Source organism: Apus apus, chromosome 4 (assembly GCF_020740795.1).
Source record: "Apus apus isolate bApuApu2 chromosome 4, bApuApu2.pri.cur, whole genome shotgun sequence".
Taxonomy (NCBI): domain Eukaryota; kingdom Metazoa; phylum Chordata; class Aves; order Apodiformes; family Apodidae; genus Apus; species Apus apus.
Window position 1 is genome coordinate 41,850,418 of NC_067285.1, and position 20,421 is coordinate 41,870,838.

Consider the following 20,421-nt stretch of genomic DNA (forward strand, 5'->3'; position numbering starts at 1 on the left):
GCTGTGGCCATTGCTAGCTTGTGATGGGGCTTTTATGCCAGTTTAAAAAACAAAGAAACAAAATCAAACCATGTAGGAAAGTTGGAACTGTGTAGTTTTTTCTCACTGGAAATAAATGTCTTCAGGCCTTCATGCATGTATATATGCACAAAAGAATGATACACAAGTCAAGATTGAAACCTTCACTTCTAAAAAATAAGTGCTGATAGCAGAACATGCAGGAGAAACAGGCTAATGAGGAAAGGAGGGTGGAGGAACACAGTAGAGTTAAAACAAGAGTGGGTAATCTATAGTTCAGGGGTCAGACACAGCCAATGACTTAAGTTCATCCATAGTTACATTAAGCATTTGTAGGGTTTATGGATCATGTCATATGTCAGTGTATGGCCTGCTAAAGGCATCTGGGTGCCACTCAGAACGCAACAGGTACCTGACCTGATTTACATAATGTCTGTGTTCGAGTTCCAGGTGTCACACAACAGTATTTGGCTCTGGCTGTGGTAAAGCCTGTGGAATATTCAAATCACTGGCAGGAAAGGTGCAGCAGGTTCCTTGGAGCTCTTCTTGACCAATATAATTGATATACTGAATGAAAGGGTTTGTTTTTCGAAGAAGATGGGTATTCTAGCAAGATCTGATTTCACCGTGTATTTCTAGCTACCCCTTATCCCAGCCTGAATCTCATACTAGTTCAGTCTAGTAGCCTTAGCAGTGTCCTTTCTTTGCTGTATTATGTCAGAAGAAAGGAGACATCCTGCAGTTTGATAAATGAAGAAAAGTGGTCTGCATGACTTTTAAACTTGAGGACATAAGCAGTCATCACCAACTCTGCTTGTTCTGTGAGCTCAAAATGCAGTAGTACCTCTCTGTAATGGCAACTTTTAGAAGTGGCTAGTTTTTAATCTGGAGGTTTGGGGCATTCCAGTAGTGAGCCCAACATAGGCTAATGGGGGAGATCTGTAGTCATTCCTTGGGCTTCTAAGGGACTCTATTCTTAGAGTTGCATTGCTTGTTCTTGCAAGCAATAGCTGTGTTTAATAGCTGTGAAGGAGATGCGTGGTGATTTTTAATTAATTATTTTCACCCTTGAGCACAAAACTTAAATTAATTTCGTGTAATTGGCTTTATTACCTTTTTTTTTTTTTAGGATGGGCATTTAGGCCGTTGTACAGCAGCTAATGCAAGCAAAAGAGCAGATCCACATTGCTGTTAGTACCTTCTCTCTGCACTGACTAGCTCCCCGACGCTGCAGATCCCCACGCTGCTGCCAAGTGCTACAGAGGACTATTCAGCTTCCCTTTGCAGCCTCCTCTATACCCTGATTCACTAGGAGATACCGGCGCTGCAGATTAGACTTTTCTCTCCCTCCCCCTGCGAGACCTCTGTGTGCTTTGACGTCAAGTGTGCTCCTTTCTGTTGCCATAGCAGCCCCATTCCCCATGCTCCCTGCCTGTCTCCTCTGGTAGGTTCCACAATGGTACAGCCAGCATCACGCTGCACAATGGTTTCCAGGCAGTGAAAGAGCGTGATTCAGCAAGCCACTCTTCCCCCCCCCCCCCTCCTTTTATTTCATTATTATCAGACATTTTGCCTCCCCTTTTTCTGTTCTGCTCTATCCTCTCCCCCCAGGCTTTTATTTTGTTCTTTAGAGGAAAACGTTGTTTTACCTTGAATCCAACTGCCCATCTTTTAATTTTTTATTATTATTATAGATAGCCTGTCTCTTCCTTGGCACTGTTTGGAATGTGATTTTTAAAATACCACTTAAAGTCGCAGTTTGGGGGAAAGGTTTCTGGACGAGGAGAATAGCTGGCCAAGCACGGAATGGTAGGTGGTTGATGCTAATATTCTATGACTAACTGCTTTTGCAGGGTGGGGTGATGAATATTGATTGCTGATTTAAAAAAAAAAAAAAGGAGGGGGGAGAGGGAGTGAGAGACAGGTTAACGAAGTAAACTGCTAACCGAAGCAAGAAGGCTGTAGCTGTACCTTTTGTGGCCAGAGAACCATAATTTTCCTGTGTTCGGGTGTGTATGAGCTTTTTTGTTTGGGTGCTTTGGGTGGCTGGTGATTAAGAGAGCAGGGCAGAGGCACATAATGGACAGGAGTCGGATAGGGCTTTACCAGCTGGCTCATGTAAACAGTAGTGTTTTACTCAGCCTCAATCACCTCTAATGCTGCTTGGGGACTTTTGGGGGAAGGAGGTGTCTTGGCTTGCAGTTTAGTAGAAACGAGCACGTTATATAGTCCATACAGAGCTATATAAAAATTGAATTTGTAATAATAGAAAAGAAGATAGGATAATGTTAAGCAACTAGAAGATCCAAAAGCCAGTCTTTAGTCTTCTGCAATGTGATTGAATGCCAAAAAGAAAGAGTATGTGGGGAGAGCTAGTGTTTGACAAACTGTGTTGAATGTGGGGATTGTTTTTAAGAAAGTGGGCTTTTAAAGTAATCATCATTCTTCTGCATTACCCTCAGATGCAAATGACCAACTCAGCCTATTGGGTCCTACAGAACTACCAAGAGCTTTTAGGAGAAGTGTTTAAAGTAGGCTATAGGCCAGTTATTTTGCAAAAAAGAATTGACAATCCGTAAATACTGCAGAGAAATCAATGTTCCTTTGCAAGGAGATCCTCTGGCAGAAAAGCAGTTGCTACAGGGCAGTACGTTGTTGGTTTTGACTGCAAGAGAGGCCTTATTAGAAATAATATAGATTTTATTTGGATAATGAAGAGTTACAGCATAGGTTAATAAGCAGGAGGTGCTTTCAGTGAACCATGATGTGCATGTTTCACAACATTCGTGTGCTGAGTGATTGTAAGCTTGTTTACATGGGTTCCTTTTGCTGCATAGCTTCATGATGCTCTCTATGCAGCCTTCCCCTCCTCTGATATGCTCACTGTGAGTTTTGCCAGAGACTTCTTTAAGGATAGATCAACAGCAGATGAAAACACGAATTTTGAAGAAAATTATGGCATAGAGCAGAAATTTTTAATGAGGAAAATGCAAATTAGTATATTGTAAATTATCAAGAGAAGCCTGAAATCAGCTTGCTGGAGGACACAAGTCTTGGCATGCAAGGCCAGCTTCAGAAAAGGAGACACATTAAGACAGAATAGGATGGTGCTGGTACTGCACAGGGCTGCTCGTTGTTGCCCACATGTAAGCTATGTTTGGTTCCTGTGCCTTGGGGAAAGTGGAGTGCATCAAACCTCTGGTGTTTAAGCCCTCTTTCAGAACATTGCTCTGTAGTCAGCAGCCAGGGACACTCTGGAGTCATATTATTGTCTCTTTCTGCTTGTTTGCTCACCCTTCCTGCTAGGAATGCTGGCATAGAAATACCTTTTAGGTTGGTTCAATTAATGACTTTCTCTTACCGGGCCACAGATGTGAATGACAAGGGTGATTTGACCTCAGCCATTAAACAATATTCTTTCTTCCTGTTTTTCTCCCTGTCTCTCAGCAATGATCTCCTGCTGTTACCAAGTACATGTAATTTGTCAGGGTACTATTGTAATTAAGATTTTGCGGAGGAGTATTAGGATAACAGGGATATTCCTAAATAGGGTAAGGGCAAAAATTGCTTAACATGAAAAATAAGTTGCCTTCAACTGCCTCTTTGCCTCTTTCATATTATAAAATGTTCCTCTCATTGTTAAAAAAATATATGTTCACTGAGGAGGCTTTCTGTGAGCAGACCTTGAGTATGAGTGTTTTCTTGTAGTTTTGGGATTTTTTTCTGTCAGTGATTGGCCAGTTTGCAGCCATTATTTAGAGATTTAATAGTACTGGATCAATACTGATAAGAAAAAATATCTTCCAGTGATGTTGTGAAAGCAAAGGGAGAACTATCAAAATTTCCCTACCGTGGTATTGGAGAATGTCATAAAACTCATTTGTAGTTTGCAGTCCGTGGCAAAATGGATGCAATTTAAGAGAGGGCTAAAGCAGACCCAAAGGAGGAAGGTTTTAGCAGTGCTTTTGCAGACTACATAATTTTATTAAGATTTGGAAGGCAGAAGAACTGCACTTAGAGAAATGTCTCCAGCTTTAAAATCAGTTCTCTCTTAAACTGTTGTTCAGTAGAAGCTGCCCCCTTCCCTGGACAATCCTGAATAGCAGAAAATATCACCATATCACCATGGTTGATAGATTTTCAAAGCAAATTACATTGTTTTAATTTTATTTTTTTTTAATTTTTCTTATTGCAAGCCTCTCCATAGCCTCTCCAATTCCACTGGTTATGTTTTGAGCTTACAATAGCCCCTACATATACATATATATATATATATGTATATATACACACACATACACACAGAGCATTATGACCTGGAAGTCTAGTGATTGCAGTATTACCATAGTGGCTGCTCTGTTATATCATCAGGAGAAAAGGGGAGAGACTTCACTGGACCACAATACTGAACATAAATTATAACCTGGCTTCTAGCCCTCAAATGCTGTGACCCTTTTCCATGATTCTTGTATACATGCTGTTCTGAAGGCCACCTGCGAGAAAAATTAACCCTCATAAAAGGGCACTAGTTAAATGCTGCATTTGCTGTGAGTTGCTTTTTCTCTCTTTCTTGCAGCTCCATCTGTGGAGGCAGACATAAGAAAAAGTCTTTCACAGAAACAAAAAATCTTTTGTACTCAACTAATCATCTCAAACCGATGGTCTAAAACTGAAAGCAACATAAAACTTAGTGTGAAATATCAAGTGTTAGGGCTGTGTTTCCTTTCTCTTATGCTATGAGGTGAAGTATAGCTCAAAAGCAATACAGGGGATGGGAGAAAATGTAATCGTCCTCTACCCACCATTTGCAAAAGTTACACAGCTTTGCTGGAGTTGCACTACTGTGTTTTAGCCTGAGAGCTGTAGCTTTGTTAGCAATCTCTAGAATCAGTTTTGATTACTTGTTAGAAGGCCAGGAAATTCTATTCCTGATACTTAACAGTCTTGTTTATTTGTTATATCATGAGATTTGCAACAAAGGATTTGGCACATGAACTCCATAGTGGCAGCGGAATGTTCTCCTCAGCTTCATCTTTACAGAAGGGATATGAAGTTCTGAGTTTTTGTGTGTATGAGGATATCAGACTGCAGGAGCATAGGACAGAGTCAGAACCCTTGTTGTAGCAAGAAAGATAAAAACAGCTGTTGTATTTTTAGGCTCCCAGTTGTTGGTTTTTCCTGTCCGAGGAAAAGAAGAGGTTGATGACTGCAGACCCTTGCTCACATCACAGTGGTGATAGGAGAAATTTTGCATGTTTAATCTCTCAGGACTGCTTTTGGCTTTTTACCTTGTCAGAAACAGTACAAGTTGGAGGTCCAGAAGAGCCTTCCAGTCAAGCTAACAGCTGCCTCACTGGGTTTCTACACTAAGAGGTCAGATAACCCAGGAAATCTGCTCTTTGAAGTGGGCTTTCAGGGAGCCTGAGTGTGTGTAGCTCATTTCCCAGTTCAGTGAAGTGGGTCCTCTCAGGTTAAACAGTTGTTTTCTCATAAGGATTTTTAATTTTCTATTTTTACTACAAGTTTTCTGTTCACTTCTGAACTATTTGAAAACATGTTCATACAGAGGTAAGTGGAAGGTTTGGGCATCATGCTTGTCATACTACCTACCTCATTTTTTTCAGTGATTAGATGCCAGAGGGATACATGCTTGCTTGTTCCACCTCTCATTCATTTGATTTTAGCTCATTTCTTGAGGCTGTCTGTAAATTTATTAACTGCAATCCTTTTGGCAGTTGAACATTTCGTCACATGTTTTGTTGTTTCTTTTAAAGAGGATGCTGATTTGGTAAACAGCAGGAACTCACAGGCCTTATGCCTGTATGTATCCAGGTCACACAGTTTTTAAAGCTGTTCATAATGTCACCAGTCGAAATGAACTTCACTCCCTTGGTATTAGTGACTGATGACTGTGCATATATCTCAGCTTGTTATAGTGAAAGTTTCTGCTCTTATTCGAAAGAAAAATTGAAGGTATGACCTGAGAAGGATACAAAAGACCAGAGAAAGAAACAAAAATAATTATTTTAGAACAGTTTTACAATTTTTAGTTCCATCTGTTACAATCTGAACAGTCTTAAATTTGAGATCTCAGCACTAGGCTTTGTCTGTCTTGATTTTATCTTTTTTTGTTTATTTAGTTTTTTGTTTGTTTGTTTGTTTTTTGAAAATAGCTTGTGACACCTCTCTCCTATGTATACAGCTCCTCATTCTGCGTTATTTTCTATCTCAAGCCTTTCTTCATTCCATGGAAGAAGGGAAATTTATGTAGACTGTAACTGGATGTGTTATGGTATTATCAGAGGGAAAGATGAAGTCTTTGTTACATGATATACAAATACTGACATTCCAGGTTAGCTGAATTGTCTGAACTTTTTCTATGTCTATCAGACATGATAAATAAACCTCAACTATTTCATTCTCCCTCTTTTTTGTGCTTAGGGCTAGTATTAGAATCCTATACCAGCAGCAAGCCAGACTCAAATACCAGCTGTGGCAACCCAAGCATGAAGTTGATGCCTTTGAACCATTTCCTATAGATGACACATAGCACATGCTGTGGTGAGTCAACAATGTATTATTTTATCAAATCATACTCCTTGGCAAAAAAAAAAAAAAAAAAAAAAAGAAAAAGATTATTAATGCAAAAATGCGTCCTGTTGTTTTGTTGTGTTGTTTTTTTTTTTTTTGGGTGGGGGAGGAAACATTAAAATTACAATTTCTAGTAATTTTTAGGACATATGAACATAATACTGTGCCTGTTTCAAGTGTGTGATTTCTACACTGTGCATGTAGTTATCAGATGAAGTGCATCGGGAACATGGTTTTGGTGAATGTGTGAAGATAGCAAAATAATAATAAAAAAATCCTGCAAATGCAGGGTTCTGGGCTTGATATATCCACTATCTTACAGCAATTTTTAGAATTAATGTTTTACATCTCTGATTTCGGGTGGGAGAGAGGAAAAATTGTTTTGTTTCTCTTTGAAATGTCTGAAGAAGACTCTGAGGAATCTTACCAGAATGTTTTGGCATATATATCTTTTTATCCTTGGACTGGAGAAATAATTGTGAGAATAGTGATGGAAAGCAAATAGCCCTTTTAAAAATACTCTGTGGCTTCAACTATCTGTAAGTCTGTTTATTTCTTACATAATAAATAATTTTGACCCTGATAATTTCTTTAAGATGGCTTTGGTATGGCTTTGGTATAGCTTTGGGAGATGAGTCATTTTTAGATGTCCCATGTAATCACAATGGAATTATTGTGAAATCTTGTAACTCTTGAAGGTAACAAATTTTTTGTTAAAAAGAAACGTAAGTTCATTTTTTGACATCTAATACTAGCTAGATGTTTGTCAGCTACAGTCACCATAACCAGCATGAACTGAAAGCCAAAAGCTAGAAAAAGAAGCTACAGATACAAGCTGATCTTTAGGCTTCAAGCAGATCTTGTGTGATTTGGCCTTTACCAGTGTCCAATGTCAAATCTTATTTGTGGTGCTATTACACAAATAAGGTGTAGATCCAAGTCTCTAAAATGTTTCTGCTGTTCCATTAGGAGACAGAACTCAGTTGTTACTTGTAGATCAGGCAGAGATGAAAACACATGGTACATACTGACCGCTGGGTAGCAGTGATATGCACCTAATGTAACTAATGAAATGAGTGCTCTGATAGCATGTGATGTTCATCCTTGGTAGAACTGCTGAAGAAAATGAAATAGGTGTCAGTTAAATCAAGAAGACTCTGCTCTGGAGTAAGGTGAGAGACAAAGTAGCAGAAAGCAGTGGTTTCATTGAAGGAACCTGCTATGGAATTTCCCAAGAGGAGAAACCATACATTGGACATGAAAAGTAATTTCTAGTATGGAGGGTTGCAGTCTGGATGCTCACATCCTTGACTTGTGGACATCCAGTGGAAGCAAAACATTTATGAAGAACATAAATACCTCCTTGTGTTACTACTATGATATTTTTATTTTCTGATGGCTTTAGGGCCTATTGCATTTGTCCTAAGGCAATTCTTGGTAGCAAAACAGCCTTCATTTTGGTTTAATATGTGGACGCTAAAAATTGTGACATTTTTCTTCTGTGAATGGATCTGAGTGAGTTTTGAATTCATGATGAAGCCCAAAACCAAATTACATTTTTCTGAATTTTAACTCCAGTGTTTAGGAGAATAATAGGTAACTTCCTAGTAGTAGATAATGAGACTTTTAAATAAACTGGCACCAGCAAAGTGTGTATGATTTATGGTGGTTGGTAGTGTTGTGCAATATGGCATCACAAATAAAAGATTGTGTTAGCATGTCCGTGCTAAATGGTAGCTGAAGGGAAGTTGCATGGAATTTTTGTGGTGTTGTGTATATATTAGAAGGATCAGCCCATAGTCATGCAGTTTAGTTCCTGTCACCATTGACATATTACAAATTTCTGTATATTGCTTTCTGCAAGCAGTGACTTGATCATTTGTCCCTCAAGTCACCAAGATGTCTTTGTCGTTATGCAGTAACCATTGATGTTGCTGTGTGGTATTTGATGCATGCCCCAGTGGCTCTGTTCTGTGTACTGAGAGCTCAGTGCACATCTAAGTCACCTACTTCATCTTCCTTCTTCCCCATTTAGATTTTAGGATTGGTAATCATTAAAAATAGACAGTGTAGGTTTTCAGAAATGCATATAATAGGAATGAAAAGAACTCAGAGATGTCATAGGTGGAGAGTTGCTTGAGAAGTTTCCAACTGACATAATTATAACAGACAATAATAGGTAAATGTTTTTAACAGAAATGAAGGAATTCAAGATGTTGTGAAGCTACAGCTCCACAGAAAATGTCTGTGGGTGTCTTCAGGTATACAGTACAATCCTTTAGCAGGTATTTAAATTTTTGTATGTGTATGAATTAGTAATATAGTCCTATAAGTGTGTGAAGCACATGCCCCTCTACTCCACTCTCATGAGACCACACCTGGAGTACTGTGTCCAGCTGTGGAGCCCTCAACACAGGAAGGACATGGAGCTCCTGGAGAGAGTCCAAAGGAGGGCCGTGAAGATGATCTGAGGGCTGGAGCAGCTCTGCTCTGGAGGCAGGTGTGGAGAGTTGGGGTGTTCAGCCTGGAGAAGAGAAGGCTCCAGGGAGACTTTAGAGCACCTTCCAGTGCCTGAAGGGGCTCCAGGAAAGCTGGGGAGGGGCTGTTTACAAGGGCTTGTATTGAGAGGACAAGGCCAATGGTCTTAAACTAGAGCAGGGTAGATTTAGATTAGATATCAGGAAGAAGTTCTTTATTCTGAAGGTGGTGAAGCACTAGAACAGGTTCCCCAGAGAGGTTTTAGAGACTCCATCCCTGGAGACATTCAAGGTCAGGCTTGATGAGCAACCTGATCTAGTTAAAAATGTCCCTGTGCGTTGCGGGGGGTTGGACTAGATAACCTTTAAAGGTCCCTTTCAACCCCACACATTCTATGATTCTATGAAATAAAGTTGGGAATTCACACCCTTGATGTGCAAATGCCTGTGCTTTTTGTTCATGTTCTCCCCAGTTAATACTGGTTGTTAAAGCACACAGTGTAACTGTTTTCTGCATTCTGCAGTTCCTGTTCATGAAAATGCAAGCTTGGTAGCTGTGGAACACGTGTGTGAAATCAGAAACCAGGTCTGAAACGTAGCATATAACTGTCAAAGTTAAATTAACTATTAAGCAACTTTTTTAAATGGTCAGATAAAGTAGCACTTAGAAAACAAAAATACTTACCAATATATTGGTAAGACCAAGACACTGGAATAGTCTCCCAGGAGAAGTGGTGGATTCCCCCACATTGGACAGTTCTAAGACTCAGCTTGACAGGGTGCTGGGCCAGCTCATTAAAACTATATTACTACCTGGAAAGGTTGGACCAGATGATCCATGAGGTCCCTTCCAACCTGGCATTCTAAGATTCTGGGATATGTATGTCACTGTTTTTTTAATCTCTTCAGGATATTGTTTTGCAGGATGTTTTCACTCCCCTTTAAACTTAGCTAACGTTCTTTTTTATGCTGTTACTTCTCGTTCAGATTCATAGTGATAGGATATGGGAAAATGGTTTTAGGCTGGAAGAAGGTAGATTTAGGTTAGACATGAGGAAGAAATTCCTCGCCATGAGGGTGGTGAGACACTGGCCCAGGTTGCCCAGGGAAGCTGTGGCTGCCCCATCCCTGGAAGTGTTGAAGGGCAGGTTGGGTGGGGGCTTGGAGAAACCTGGGCTGGTGGGAGGTGTCCCTGCCCATGCAAGGGGACTGGAACTAGATGATCTTTGAAATCCCTTCCAGACCAAACAACTCTATGATTCTATGTCCCATCTCCCTTCATCCTTGGTTTGTCTTCTGATATTGCTGTTCCTTGCAGGCTGTAAGATTAGTATTTTAATTAAATGATATTGAAATGTAGCATTGTCAACTCTTGCAGTCTTTGAATATTTATAGGGTTTTTTTATGCCCTAGGTTCAATGTCACATACATATGAGAAACTATGAACTTCATTTTAATAAAAAGCAGGTTTTTTGTCATTATTCCTGTAAAAAATGAAGCTTGACTATGTGAAAGCTTGAGGCTTCAAAAATGTATAACCCTCCTACCAAGATTAGTGCCTAGTGGGAATTGTGGGCGCATATGACATGGTTCTTAGAAGTTTGTGACTGATAGTCTTAGGTTGAAAATTGAAGATTTGCTGTCTTTCTCAATTCCAATTTGCTCTCTTTCCAAATAAAGACATGGACATACCTCTGTTCTTTATGTATGTCTAGGTTCCTCCAGTAGCGTGGATTGGCCTAGGAAAGGTCAAGCTAATTGTGCATTTAAATGTGAAACTGGAATTCTAAAAAATTCAAGGGCAGATGTCTGTCTTGAGGGGATCTCGAGTTGTTTAATTTTCCCTTGTAATACAGGTGGATCAAATGTTTTAATTCTGTTGTATGTCAGTTGGTGCTTGTTGAAAAGTAGGGGACTTCTTTTATGAGCTTAATACTTCCCTTTGTCATTTGTGGCCTATGAACACATCAGATGAAATATTTCTATGTCTGCTGTATTTTTGAGTTGATGATGGAAAAAATGACTCTGTGCCACCTGGCAGCCTAGTTCAGTATTTGGCAGCCTCCTCCCAACCTCATGGAAAATATCCAGGCTGTTGCTTTAGAATAGGGAGTAGAATGTCAGACAAATATCCTTTGAACCTTAGAGTAGTTTTCCTGTGTGATCCTTAAGAGTTTTATTAAAATACTGGTGTACTGTTCTTAGCAAAAGAGCCTTTTCTAATCACAGTCTGTCAACAGGAGCAGAAACCTGAACATTCCATGTAGTAGCATCAGCTTTTCCTCTGCTCACCTTCTCCCTGCTGTTGTGTGTATGTGGAAGAATGGGGAGCACTGACTGCAAGTGGAGAGGATAGCTCTTGTAGAGAAGCACCTGCAGGACTGGCAGCATCAGCTGTCACACTCACACTCATGGCAGCAGGATGCTAACTGCTGTACAGGCATCAGATTAGCTGCTTTAAGCTCCTGGGGCAGTCATTTCCCAACCATAAAAAAGGAGTAAAACTAGTGAAAGAGGTGCACAGGGTTATCACTGCAGCACAGCATGTAGAATGTTAATGTCTTGATCCTTTTATCTTTACTGCCATGTGTTGGGATGAAGTGTGACAGACAAGTGAAAAGACAAAAATAAATATGCACCAAGGGGGACTATCTGGATGTTATTTAGACTAATTGTACATCCACAGCCTCATCTATAGCACCTGAAGTATCCCTGGTGTGTTGGATGCAGACTGCTATAGCAGGTTGGCCAGGAGAGAGTGAACATTGCAGACATGGTGCAGTACTTGTGCTTTCTTAATGTGCTTTAAATTCCTGGCAAAATCAGGAAGAGCAACTCACCTGTGATGAGTTTGAGGAGAGGTAATTAATTAATAGGCATTCTTGAGCTACTGAAAGTTGAATAACTCTAGCTTTGTTTTATAGAAATTGTCAGGCTTACAGTTTTCCATTGCTTTAAAGAAAATGAAGGATGTAGGAATGGACAGAAGTTTGTCAGGAAAGATCCATCTAGCAAAGGCTTCTGTCCTTAGTAGTCATTAGCTTAAATATTTGGTGAAGAATAGCGAGAACAAAATAAACAATAATTGATATTTCTCTTGTTGTGTCCTTTTTTTCCCCAGAAATCAGTTTTTTTGAGACAGAAATTGTTTCTTTGTGTTCAAAATTCTGTTTTCTGGATCAACGTTTCCTGCCCAGTTCGTGTTTTATGACCTCTTTTCTAAGTGCTTGATATGAAAAGAAGTTCTGATTGCATTGCAAATGCTGTTTTGTTTGTTCCTTTGTTTTTTTGTTTGTTTGTTTTGGGGGATATCAGGTGTAGTTATTAGTCCTATCATAAAAAAAAACATTTATTGTCTGAACCCACTGTAAATACTACAGAGGCTCTGAAGTGTTATGAAGTTATAAGAGCATCATGATAAAAAGTTCTGATGTGTAGCAGATAAAAAGTCATTGCTAAAGGTGATGTTTATACACCGGACTCTGGAGCAATTTATCCTGTATGTAGCTTTGTGTTAACATGACTACTATCCCAAGCTAGTTTGTCTAGATCATGATACAGCTTATGAATCAGAAACTACTTAATCTGCTTCCTTACTGCCTTTGTTTCTGGAAAAATTTGACTCCAGTTAGGTATCCAGCTAGCAGGGTTACTTTCCACAGAGCAGAGCGTAGGGTGGGTTGAACAGGTGCCAGTGCTCCCTGTTCCACCCTGTCAACACTGCATCATCTTGCATGAGTGGGAAGAAGGATGGGAGGATTTTCTTGTTTTATAAGCTGTTAAGATTGAAACAAAGCACACAAGAGAAAGCAGGGAGCAATTAATTGTCCTGTGTTTGACAGAGTGGACATGAAGTTTTTTCTTTGTTGCACATCAGAACGAGATGACATGATGACCTATAATGGTATCTAAATATTCCTGTCCTTGTACTCAAAGCAGATTTTTCTCTGAACCTAAACCGTTACTGTTGGTGGGTTTTCACCATTTAACTTCACTACTTCATGCCTAGCCCAAATTCTGTATATATAATTACCCCAAAAATCCAGAAATAGTATTTAAATATTGGCTCATTTCCTTAAATAGGAACATTAAGAAAAGAAGCAAGCAAAAAAATAAAAATGTTTTAATCCTGCTTTTCTTGTAATAAAAAAAAAAACACCAAAAAAATCCACTGCTCCTGAAAAAGGTCTGCAATGCTTAACTGTGAAGCATAATGCTACTTAAATGCCTGCATTAATTTTATGTTAGATTTCAGTCATCAGCAGGTAGATAGATGTTTTTATGGCATCATGAATGCTTGATATACTTTTGTACTTAAAATTGATTTTATTATCTGTGAAGGTGCTTGAAGAGAATCTGGTGAATGTCTTCAGTGACAAAAGAATGTAGGAAAAAATGTGTACATCTTTATACAAATGGCAATGATCTGTAACTCCTTTCATAAAACCAGTGATTTTAAGATGGTGTGTACTCCTCATTTTAACAAACCTGTAGTGCAGTTCTCTGCTTTTCTTTTGAGAATTTGAAAAAATAAAGACAAGAGTATCTGCTTGGGTTTGGCTTTTTAATGTGGCTGTGGCAATAGTTGAGCTTACTAGGCTAAATCTTCGATGTAATTACACTGATTGCAGGAAGAATGGGATGATACATACCAGCTGAGATTTGCATTCTGTAGGCTGGATTTAATGTTATTTTAAAGTGGTTTAAACTAGGTTTATTGCTGAAAGTTTCTTCTCTGATTTGATGGGGATCGAGTTTCTGGACTACAGACTTCCTCCTGCTTCACCCAGGCTTCATTTCTGAGCTTAGATCTCATTAATGTGGGAAAATATCTTTCACTGTCAAAATTACATGGAGCTGAAACTGCCACATGTGAAATATTATTGTCTGAACTGAAGTATTCAGAACTCTTGAGTGAAATGTTCAGGCTCAGAGGCTGTTTGATTTTCATTTTGTGAACTTGTGGGCTACCTTTGGTTGTCACTGTTAAGGTTTTCTCTGAAAACTGGGAGGCTGTAAAAACCTAAAATAGGCTCCAGCAAACAAACCGACTAATAGAAAAAATGGCAGCCAAACTGTTTGGGTGTCAGCAGTGGTGGGATAAATTTTACAATAAATTTTGTTGGAAACACAGTTATGCATGGATCAACTGCCAAGTATCCTTCCCATGTAGAATCTGACCTGGGAAGTACTTCTTAGGTTCAGGATCCCCCCAAATGGCTATCAAATGTTAAAATTATAAAATGAAATACAGGGGTTTTTATATGAGGAATCTTTCTGACACATTTTATTGTACCTTGAGTGGTGGGCAGTTGGAAGGAGAATTTATCCTGGGTTGTATCACCCACCATCAGTTTGCTCCAAATATTTTTCCACCTGAAACTTAGTATGGACTTGTTTAGTTGGCTCAAGAGTTTGTTCATCTGAATGGTCTAGACACCAGATGATGCATAAAAAGTAACCAGGGAAGCAGAACTTGGTGGGGTCTTGGAAGCATTATGGACAAAGACAATCTAGATGTGTCTGTGCAATCTGTTTTTATAATTCTGAGACTATCATGCTGCTCTCTAATTAGTTCTGCTCTTTTTGTCAAGAAATGAAAGAAAAATTAAAACTTGGCTTAAATTTGGGTGGTATCAGGAACATCAGCTTTTTTACACTAAATTCTGGTGGCATTAATGAAAAGAAAATAAAGGCGACACATTCTTTTCTTTCTCTTTTTCTTCCTCAAACCCCTAATGCGGCAGTGAGGAACATCTCATACTGTCCTGAGTGATTGTGAGTGATACTGTTATCTGAACTAGTTATGCTGCAGCTTTTATTAAGTTGACCTGACCTAGCAGTTGCATGCTTATTCCATTCTCCATTACGTCTCCTACAGAGTTTGGTGTTATCAAGCCTCAGGATTTTGTTACCCATCCTGCTAGGTTAAAAAGCCCAGTTGAAGCTTCTCCTGATCTTGTGAGTGAACTAGGTCTGTTGAACCACCTACTCCGTTTCTTGCTGCACTAGTTAAACACCACTGCTTTGCCAACTTTGCCATTTAAGCACTTGTTTTAGAATACATGTCATTTTCACAGCTAGCACAGTTCTCTTGCATGCAGGGATCTTCTGAAGGGATTCTGCTGCATCATCATTTCTGAGGATTTTCAGTCTCATGTCCTTCATCTGTTTTCCAAGATATTCTTTTTGCTTGCTAAGGTGAAAGTTAATACTTTAGATAATGATGGAACACAAATGCTAGACAAAGTTGTCTTTGCTTTCCATACATTATTGTAGCTATAAGCTTTTCTTTGCTTGTTTATATAGTACTTTTTAACAGAAATGTCTTCCAAATATACTCTGGAGATCCGAAGGAAAAAAATCAGATGCTCAAAGTAATACTCAGTGGGATGCTCAGAAGAGCAACAGCATGATTTTGGGTTAGATCTGCAGGCTTGTTTAGTGCAGCTCAAGGTGATAAGTATGATGTTAAAAACTTTTCAAGAAAGTTAAATTACTTCTTCAACACAATACCATGAAAATTCACCTCTGTGAGAAAAATTCAGGTTCAGGATGTAGAGCAAGTTCAAACTAGCAAGTCTGTGCCTGGAAAAGCTTGGCTGTAATGAGACTGTTTAACAGCTGTGCTGGAAATGAAGAAGGCTTTTTGCCTAGGATGATCCTTTATTCAATCAGTACATAAAAAACTCATTGCATAGCATAATCTATTGAAGATTTTCAAAATTTTCTTGCCACTCTCCATTCCAGAAATCAGTAACTCTTTACTGGGCATCTTGTATCTGGCTGGGTAAGAGATACAGCAGACAACAAAAAAGCTGTGTACATTTGTTTTGCAGGATTTCTTCTGCTGTTTTTTTTTTTTCCATAAGAGACACATGCTTGTGACACTTAAAATGTATGTTGTTATTTATTTTCCATCCTTATGTTCTAATGCAAAGCTTGAACTTGGAGTTGAGAGTTATCTGAGAGAGTGCCATGAAAGCCTCCTGTTTGTTCATGAAAGGGAATGTATCTGTCCTCCAGGAATTCTGTGTTCTGCAGTTTGGAAGACTGTGTATTGCTGCTCCAAAGGACAAGCATGTGTAATGAATGATAACTAGCAGACTTGGATGCTGGATGGATGCTTATTGGGCATAGATATAGCAAAGTAAAGACAGAATTACTTTCAAACACAATATTACTTAAATTTAACTGTCGTTGTATTGGATTTATACCTGTTAAGCCATTTCACCTATGGCCAGTGAAGAGCTTTGTAATGTTGATTACACCTAAAGCCACAGGGAGCTTTTTCATGTTGATTACACCTCCATCTGATATTGTTTAGAGTAGCTTTAATTAATATCTATCTAGCTGTAAAGCCTAGATTTTTAATTTATATTCATGGTGAATAGTAGTTGTGTATCTCCTGGTAGACTGCATAGTTGTGCATTAGTAAAACCTTCTGCTCTTTGCTACCATGTATGAAAATAATAAAGGGTGTCAAGAGAGATCTAAACCATTATTCTGTCTTCAATACTGAGTAGGACTGCAGATGGATAACATGGAATTCAGGACTAGAATCAGTTTATTCATGTACTAAAAAGACATATTTGGGAGTTGGACTAGATGATCTCTAGAGTTCTCTTCCAACTTTGACAATTCCATGGTTCTCTGATTGGGCTCAAAGCTTCTGCTGGACTAGCAGGTCATCAAAATGGATTAGATTGTCATTATTATTTTGTTGTTATGAGTTTATGTTAAGTGTTGCTCTTTAGTAAGTGATGCAAGCACTTTCTTTCAGTTAGGGTGAGGCCCCAAGTACATCTGCCTACTTATCAAAAAGAACAGATGCTGCCATTCAATCGCTCAAATTCACCATCAGAAAATGGTGTTGCTTTGGGATTACACTTCTGTTTTGGTTCTCAGTCCTTATACTTAATTATTATTTCATGTTAATTGTCAGCCTTTTAATGACAACTTCCCCATAATGCATATAACAGAGTTGTTTTGCCTTTTTTTTTTTTTTTTTAAAGAGGAAAGATATGCTGGGGTTTATTGTGATTTCCTTTTCTGATATATAAAATACAGTAAATTATTGCCTATTGTGAGTTATAAAATGCAGTAAATTTGTGGAATACACAGCTATTTCCTCAGGACACAGAACTTGGCTTCTTTGTGCTTCTGTACAATTTTGCACTATTATACATGCTATAGAATTACATGGCTTAGTTCTCTATCAGTGCATCATCAGCATTGCTTATTTGCATTGACTTGTTAAGCCTTTTTAAAAATAAATAGGTAGCATTTCACAGTTGACTTTTGAGACTTAATTGTAAGTCATTGAATGAATTGATTTACCCTTGCATATGATAAATAAGTGTTTGTTTCTTTGCCAAGTGTCATGTTTGGTATTGAAATGTAATGTAACGCTGCAAGTAAAGAGAAAGGGAAGATGGTGCAGAGCAAAGATGGATGGAGGCAGCTTTGACATGGTAGTACTTGGAGCTTAGGACAAGGTAGTTTTGATGCTGGATGTGACACACTGCAGGCTTTTTGCAGGAGGCTTTCACGTAGTCAGTGAGTGTTTGTTAAACATTAGGTAAGTCTAGCTGACAAGTGTGCTATGCTTGCAGAACCAGCAGTCTAGAAATGTGGAGGACAGTGTAAAGGGTCCTTGTGTAAGAGGACAGAAAAAGCCTCCTGCTGGTATTATATACAGCCTTTGTCACTGAAGTTGTTTGGTAGCCAATGCCATGGGAAAATCTGCCAAGGGAACAAGTACCATTCATTACCAATATCTGTAATATCCATTCCAATTCTGGCTTTGATCTATTAATAAAGTTTGGAGTAGGAGAGTAGAATGAAGTGTCTGATACTGTTGGTAGTTCAAAATCAGCAAAACCTTTGCCTTCAACTAAGTTGTTTGGAAGACAGAAAAAGTGCCATCAGGACACCACGGCTGCATGCAGGAAGAAAGAGCAAGCAACCCAGTGTGTAATCCTGTAGATTTCTGAATTGGTTGCTGTTGGAATATCACCAGGAGTAGAAGACAAGGTACAGCTGCAGAAAGAACCAGACACATTTTGGTTCTTAACTGCAAGTTTTCCTGGTTGCTTCCGTAGCAGCCCTCTGCTCTAACTCTGGGACGTTGTATGCATACATACATGTCACAGACGTATTAGTACTAAGGCTGTACTATTGCAAATGTCCTTCTTTTCCCTTTGACTAGAAGGCATCAAGGCTGTTCTGCCAAATTGTTTTGGTGGGTTTACTCTCCCATTTTACATTTTCCTTCTCCTGTCTTGCCTTGGGGAGGGGTGTTGGGAGTGGCATATGAGATGATGTTCTGAGAGCACTGCGGACAGGAGGGGATAGTGGTGATGTTCTTGTGTTCCCATGTTCCAGGGCAAGGTCCAGCCACACCTGAGAGCTGTTGCATCTCATGACCATGACTGACAGAAATCTGATTTTACTGACAGTTTTTTTACTACTGTTGTAAATCTAGAGAGCTGTGTTGGATGAGGCTTGTGCAGCCTGGCCTGGTGGGAGGTGTCCCTGCTCATAGCAGGGAGGTTGGATCCTGATGATCTTTTAGGTCCCTTCCAACCTTAATCGTTCTGTGATTCTAAATCTTGGTTTTTAAGCTTACAACATTTAATTTAGATGAAATATTCCTGCTTGCATTTAGTAAAGATTGCATGTTTCTGTCAGTTCTGCTCAAATCCTGTTTGCTGATACAGACGTTTGATTTAGGTTAATATGTGATAGCAACCATTTATGCATCTGTATCTCAAAACAGAGTTTTTGCTGAATATCAATTTTGGGTTTGGTTGTTGTTTTTTTTTGTTGCTTCACACACTGTCTCTGCACACGCCTCCCCAGCATAGAGTGTTACTTTCTTTTCATGTGACTGTTTCTGAAAACCCCCATTGCCTTCTCAAAGAGACACCAGGTCTGGACAGGGGGTAGCATAAACACACACTGTAGAGGAGCCTTTTTAAAGACACATTTTTTAGTGTCAAATACTTATCCTCTTTTTAAAAGGTTTGTGATTAGTCCCTCATTTAAACAGATTTTATGGTTATTTACCTCTTCTGATGAGCCTCTGAAGCACAAGTGAGTGTCAAGTACCAGTGGGAGGAAGTGGAGGGAAGATAGCTGAATTTTGTTTATTGTCTGAATGTGAGCCTGGAGTTCTGTCTTTCTTTGCATACATTGTATAAATGACAGAGCTTAAGCTCATAGAACATATTAGCAGAAGATTTGGCATTGAGGATTTGAAGCGGTACTTGTTTTGACAAATACACTTTGTCAGGTAAAAAAACCCCACAAGTTCTTTTGCTTAGTTCATACCTTACAGAAACTGTGCCTTCTTCAGTATCACATTTGTAAATCCTAACTTGTCTTGTAAACAAGTTGCTTACAGGATTTTATATTGTTTGGTGAAAAGAAGAGCTGTGCAGTCTGGGATTTGTGTATAACATTGCAAGAGAATCCTTTTACAAATTTTAAGCTACCTTGGTAACTTGTGAGGTTGATCTTGGAAATTCAGCTGATTTTCCAAGTTAGGAGTAGCACGAGTGACAGTCACATGCATAGCTTAAATTAAGATATAGCTGCAGTGGGTTGAGCTTCGCTGGATGCCAGGTGCCCACGAAAGATGCTTTGTCCCTTCCCTCCTTGGCTGGACAGGAGGGAGAAAATGTAGTGAGCAGCTTGTGGGTCAGAACAAGGATAGGGAGGGATCACTCACCATGTACCATCATGGGCAAAACACACTTGACTTGGGAAGGCTAATTTGATTTTTACCAATCAAATCAGAGTAGGGTAGTGAGAAATAAAAACTAAATCTTAAAACACCTTCCCCCACCACTCCCTTCTTCCTGGGCTCCACTTTACTCTGGATTTCTCATCCTCCTCCTCCCCCCCAGCAGCACAGGGGGCAGGAAATGGGGTTTGTGGTCAGTTCTTCATACGTTGTTTCTGGTGCTCCTTCCTCCTGCGGAGGTGGGGTGGACTCCTCAACACTTTCCCTTCTCCAGCATGGGGTCCCTCCCATAGGAGACAGTCCTCCATGAACTTCTCTAACGTGAGTCCTTCTCATGGGCTGCAGTTCTTCACAAACCGCTCCAGTGTGAGCCCTTTCAACAAGGTGCAGTCCTTCAGGAGCAGACTGCTTCTGGGTAGGTCCCACTGTGGGTCCTCCATGGCATCACAAGTCCTGCCAGCACACGTGCTCCAGTGTGGGCTCCTCTCTCCACTGGTCCACATGTCCTACCAGCAGCCTGCTCCAGCACGGGCTTCTCATTGACTCACAGTGCATCCACTTGCTCTGCATGGAGTCCTTCATGGGCTG

The 20,421-nt window shown here is 39.5% G+C and overlaps 1 protein-coding gene across 6 annotated transcripts in view; it reads left to right on the forward strand.

Moving 5' to 3' along the window:
* The first annotated feature begins 1,432 nt into the window (after window positions 1-1,432).
* Window positions 1,433-20,421, forward strand: part of MAPK10 (mitogen-activated protein kinase 10) — a 123,328-nt gene continuing 104,339 nt past the window's right edge. For 5 of the 6 annotated variants that reach the window (XM_051618800.1, XM_051618801.1, XM_051618803.1 and 2 more), the window contains exons 1-2: window positions 1,560-1,827; window positions 6,457-6,576. Coding sequence is in view for 1 of the 6 variants with exons in the window: in XM_051618808.1 (XP_051474768.1) it covers window positions 6,569-6,576 (8 nt within the window). In the remaining 5 variants the exon portion in view is untranslated. Of the gene's footprint in view, window positions 1,463-1,559; window positions 1,828-6,456; window positions 6,577-20,421 lie in introns of those variants that run through there. The other variant, XM_051618802.1, reaches the window with a different exon arrangement.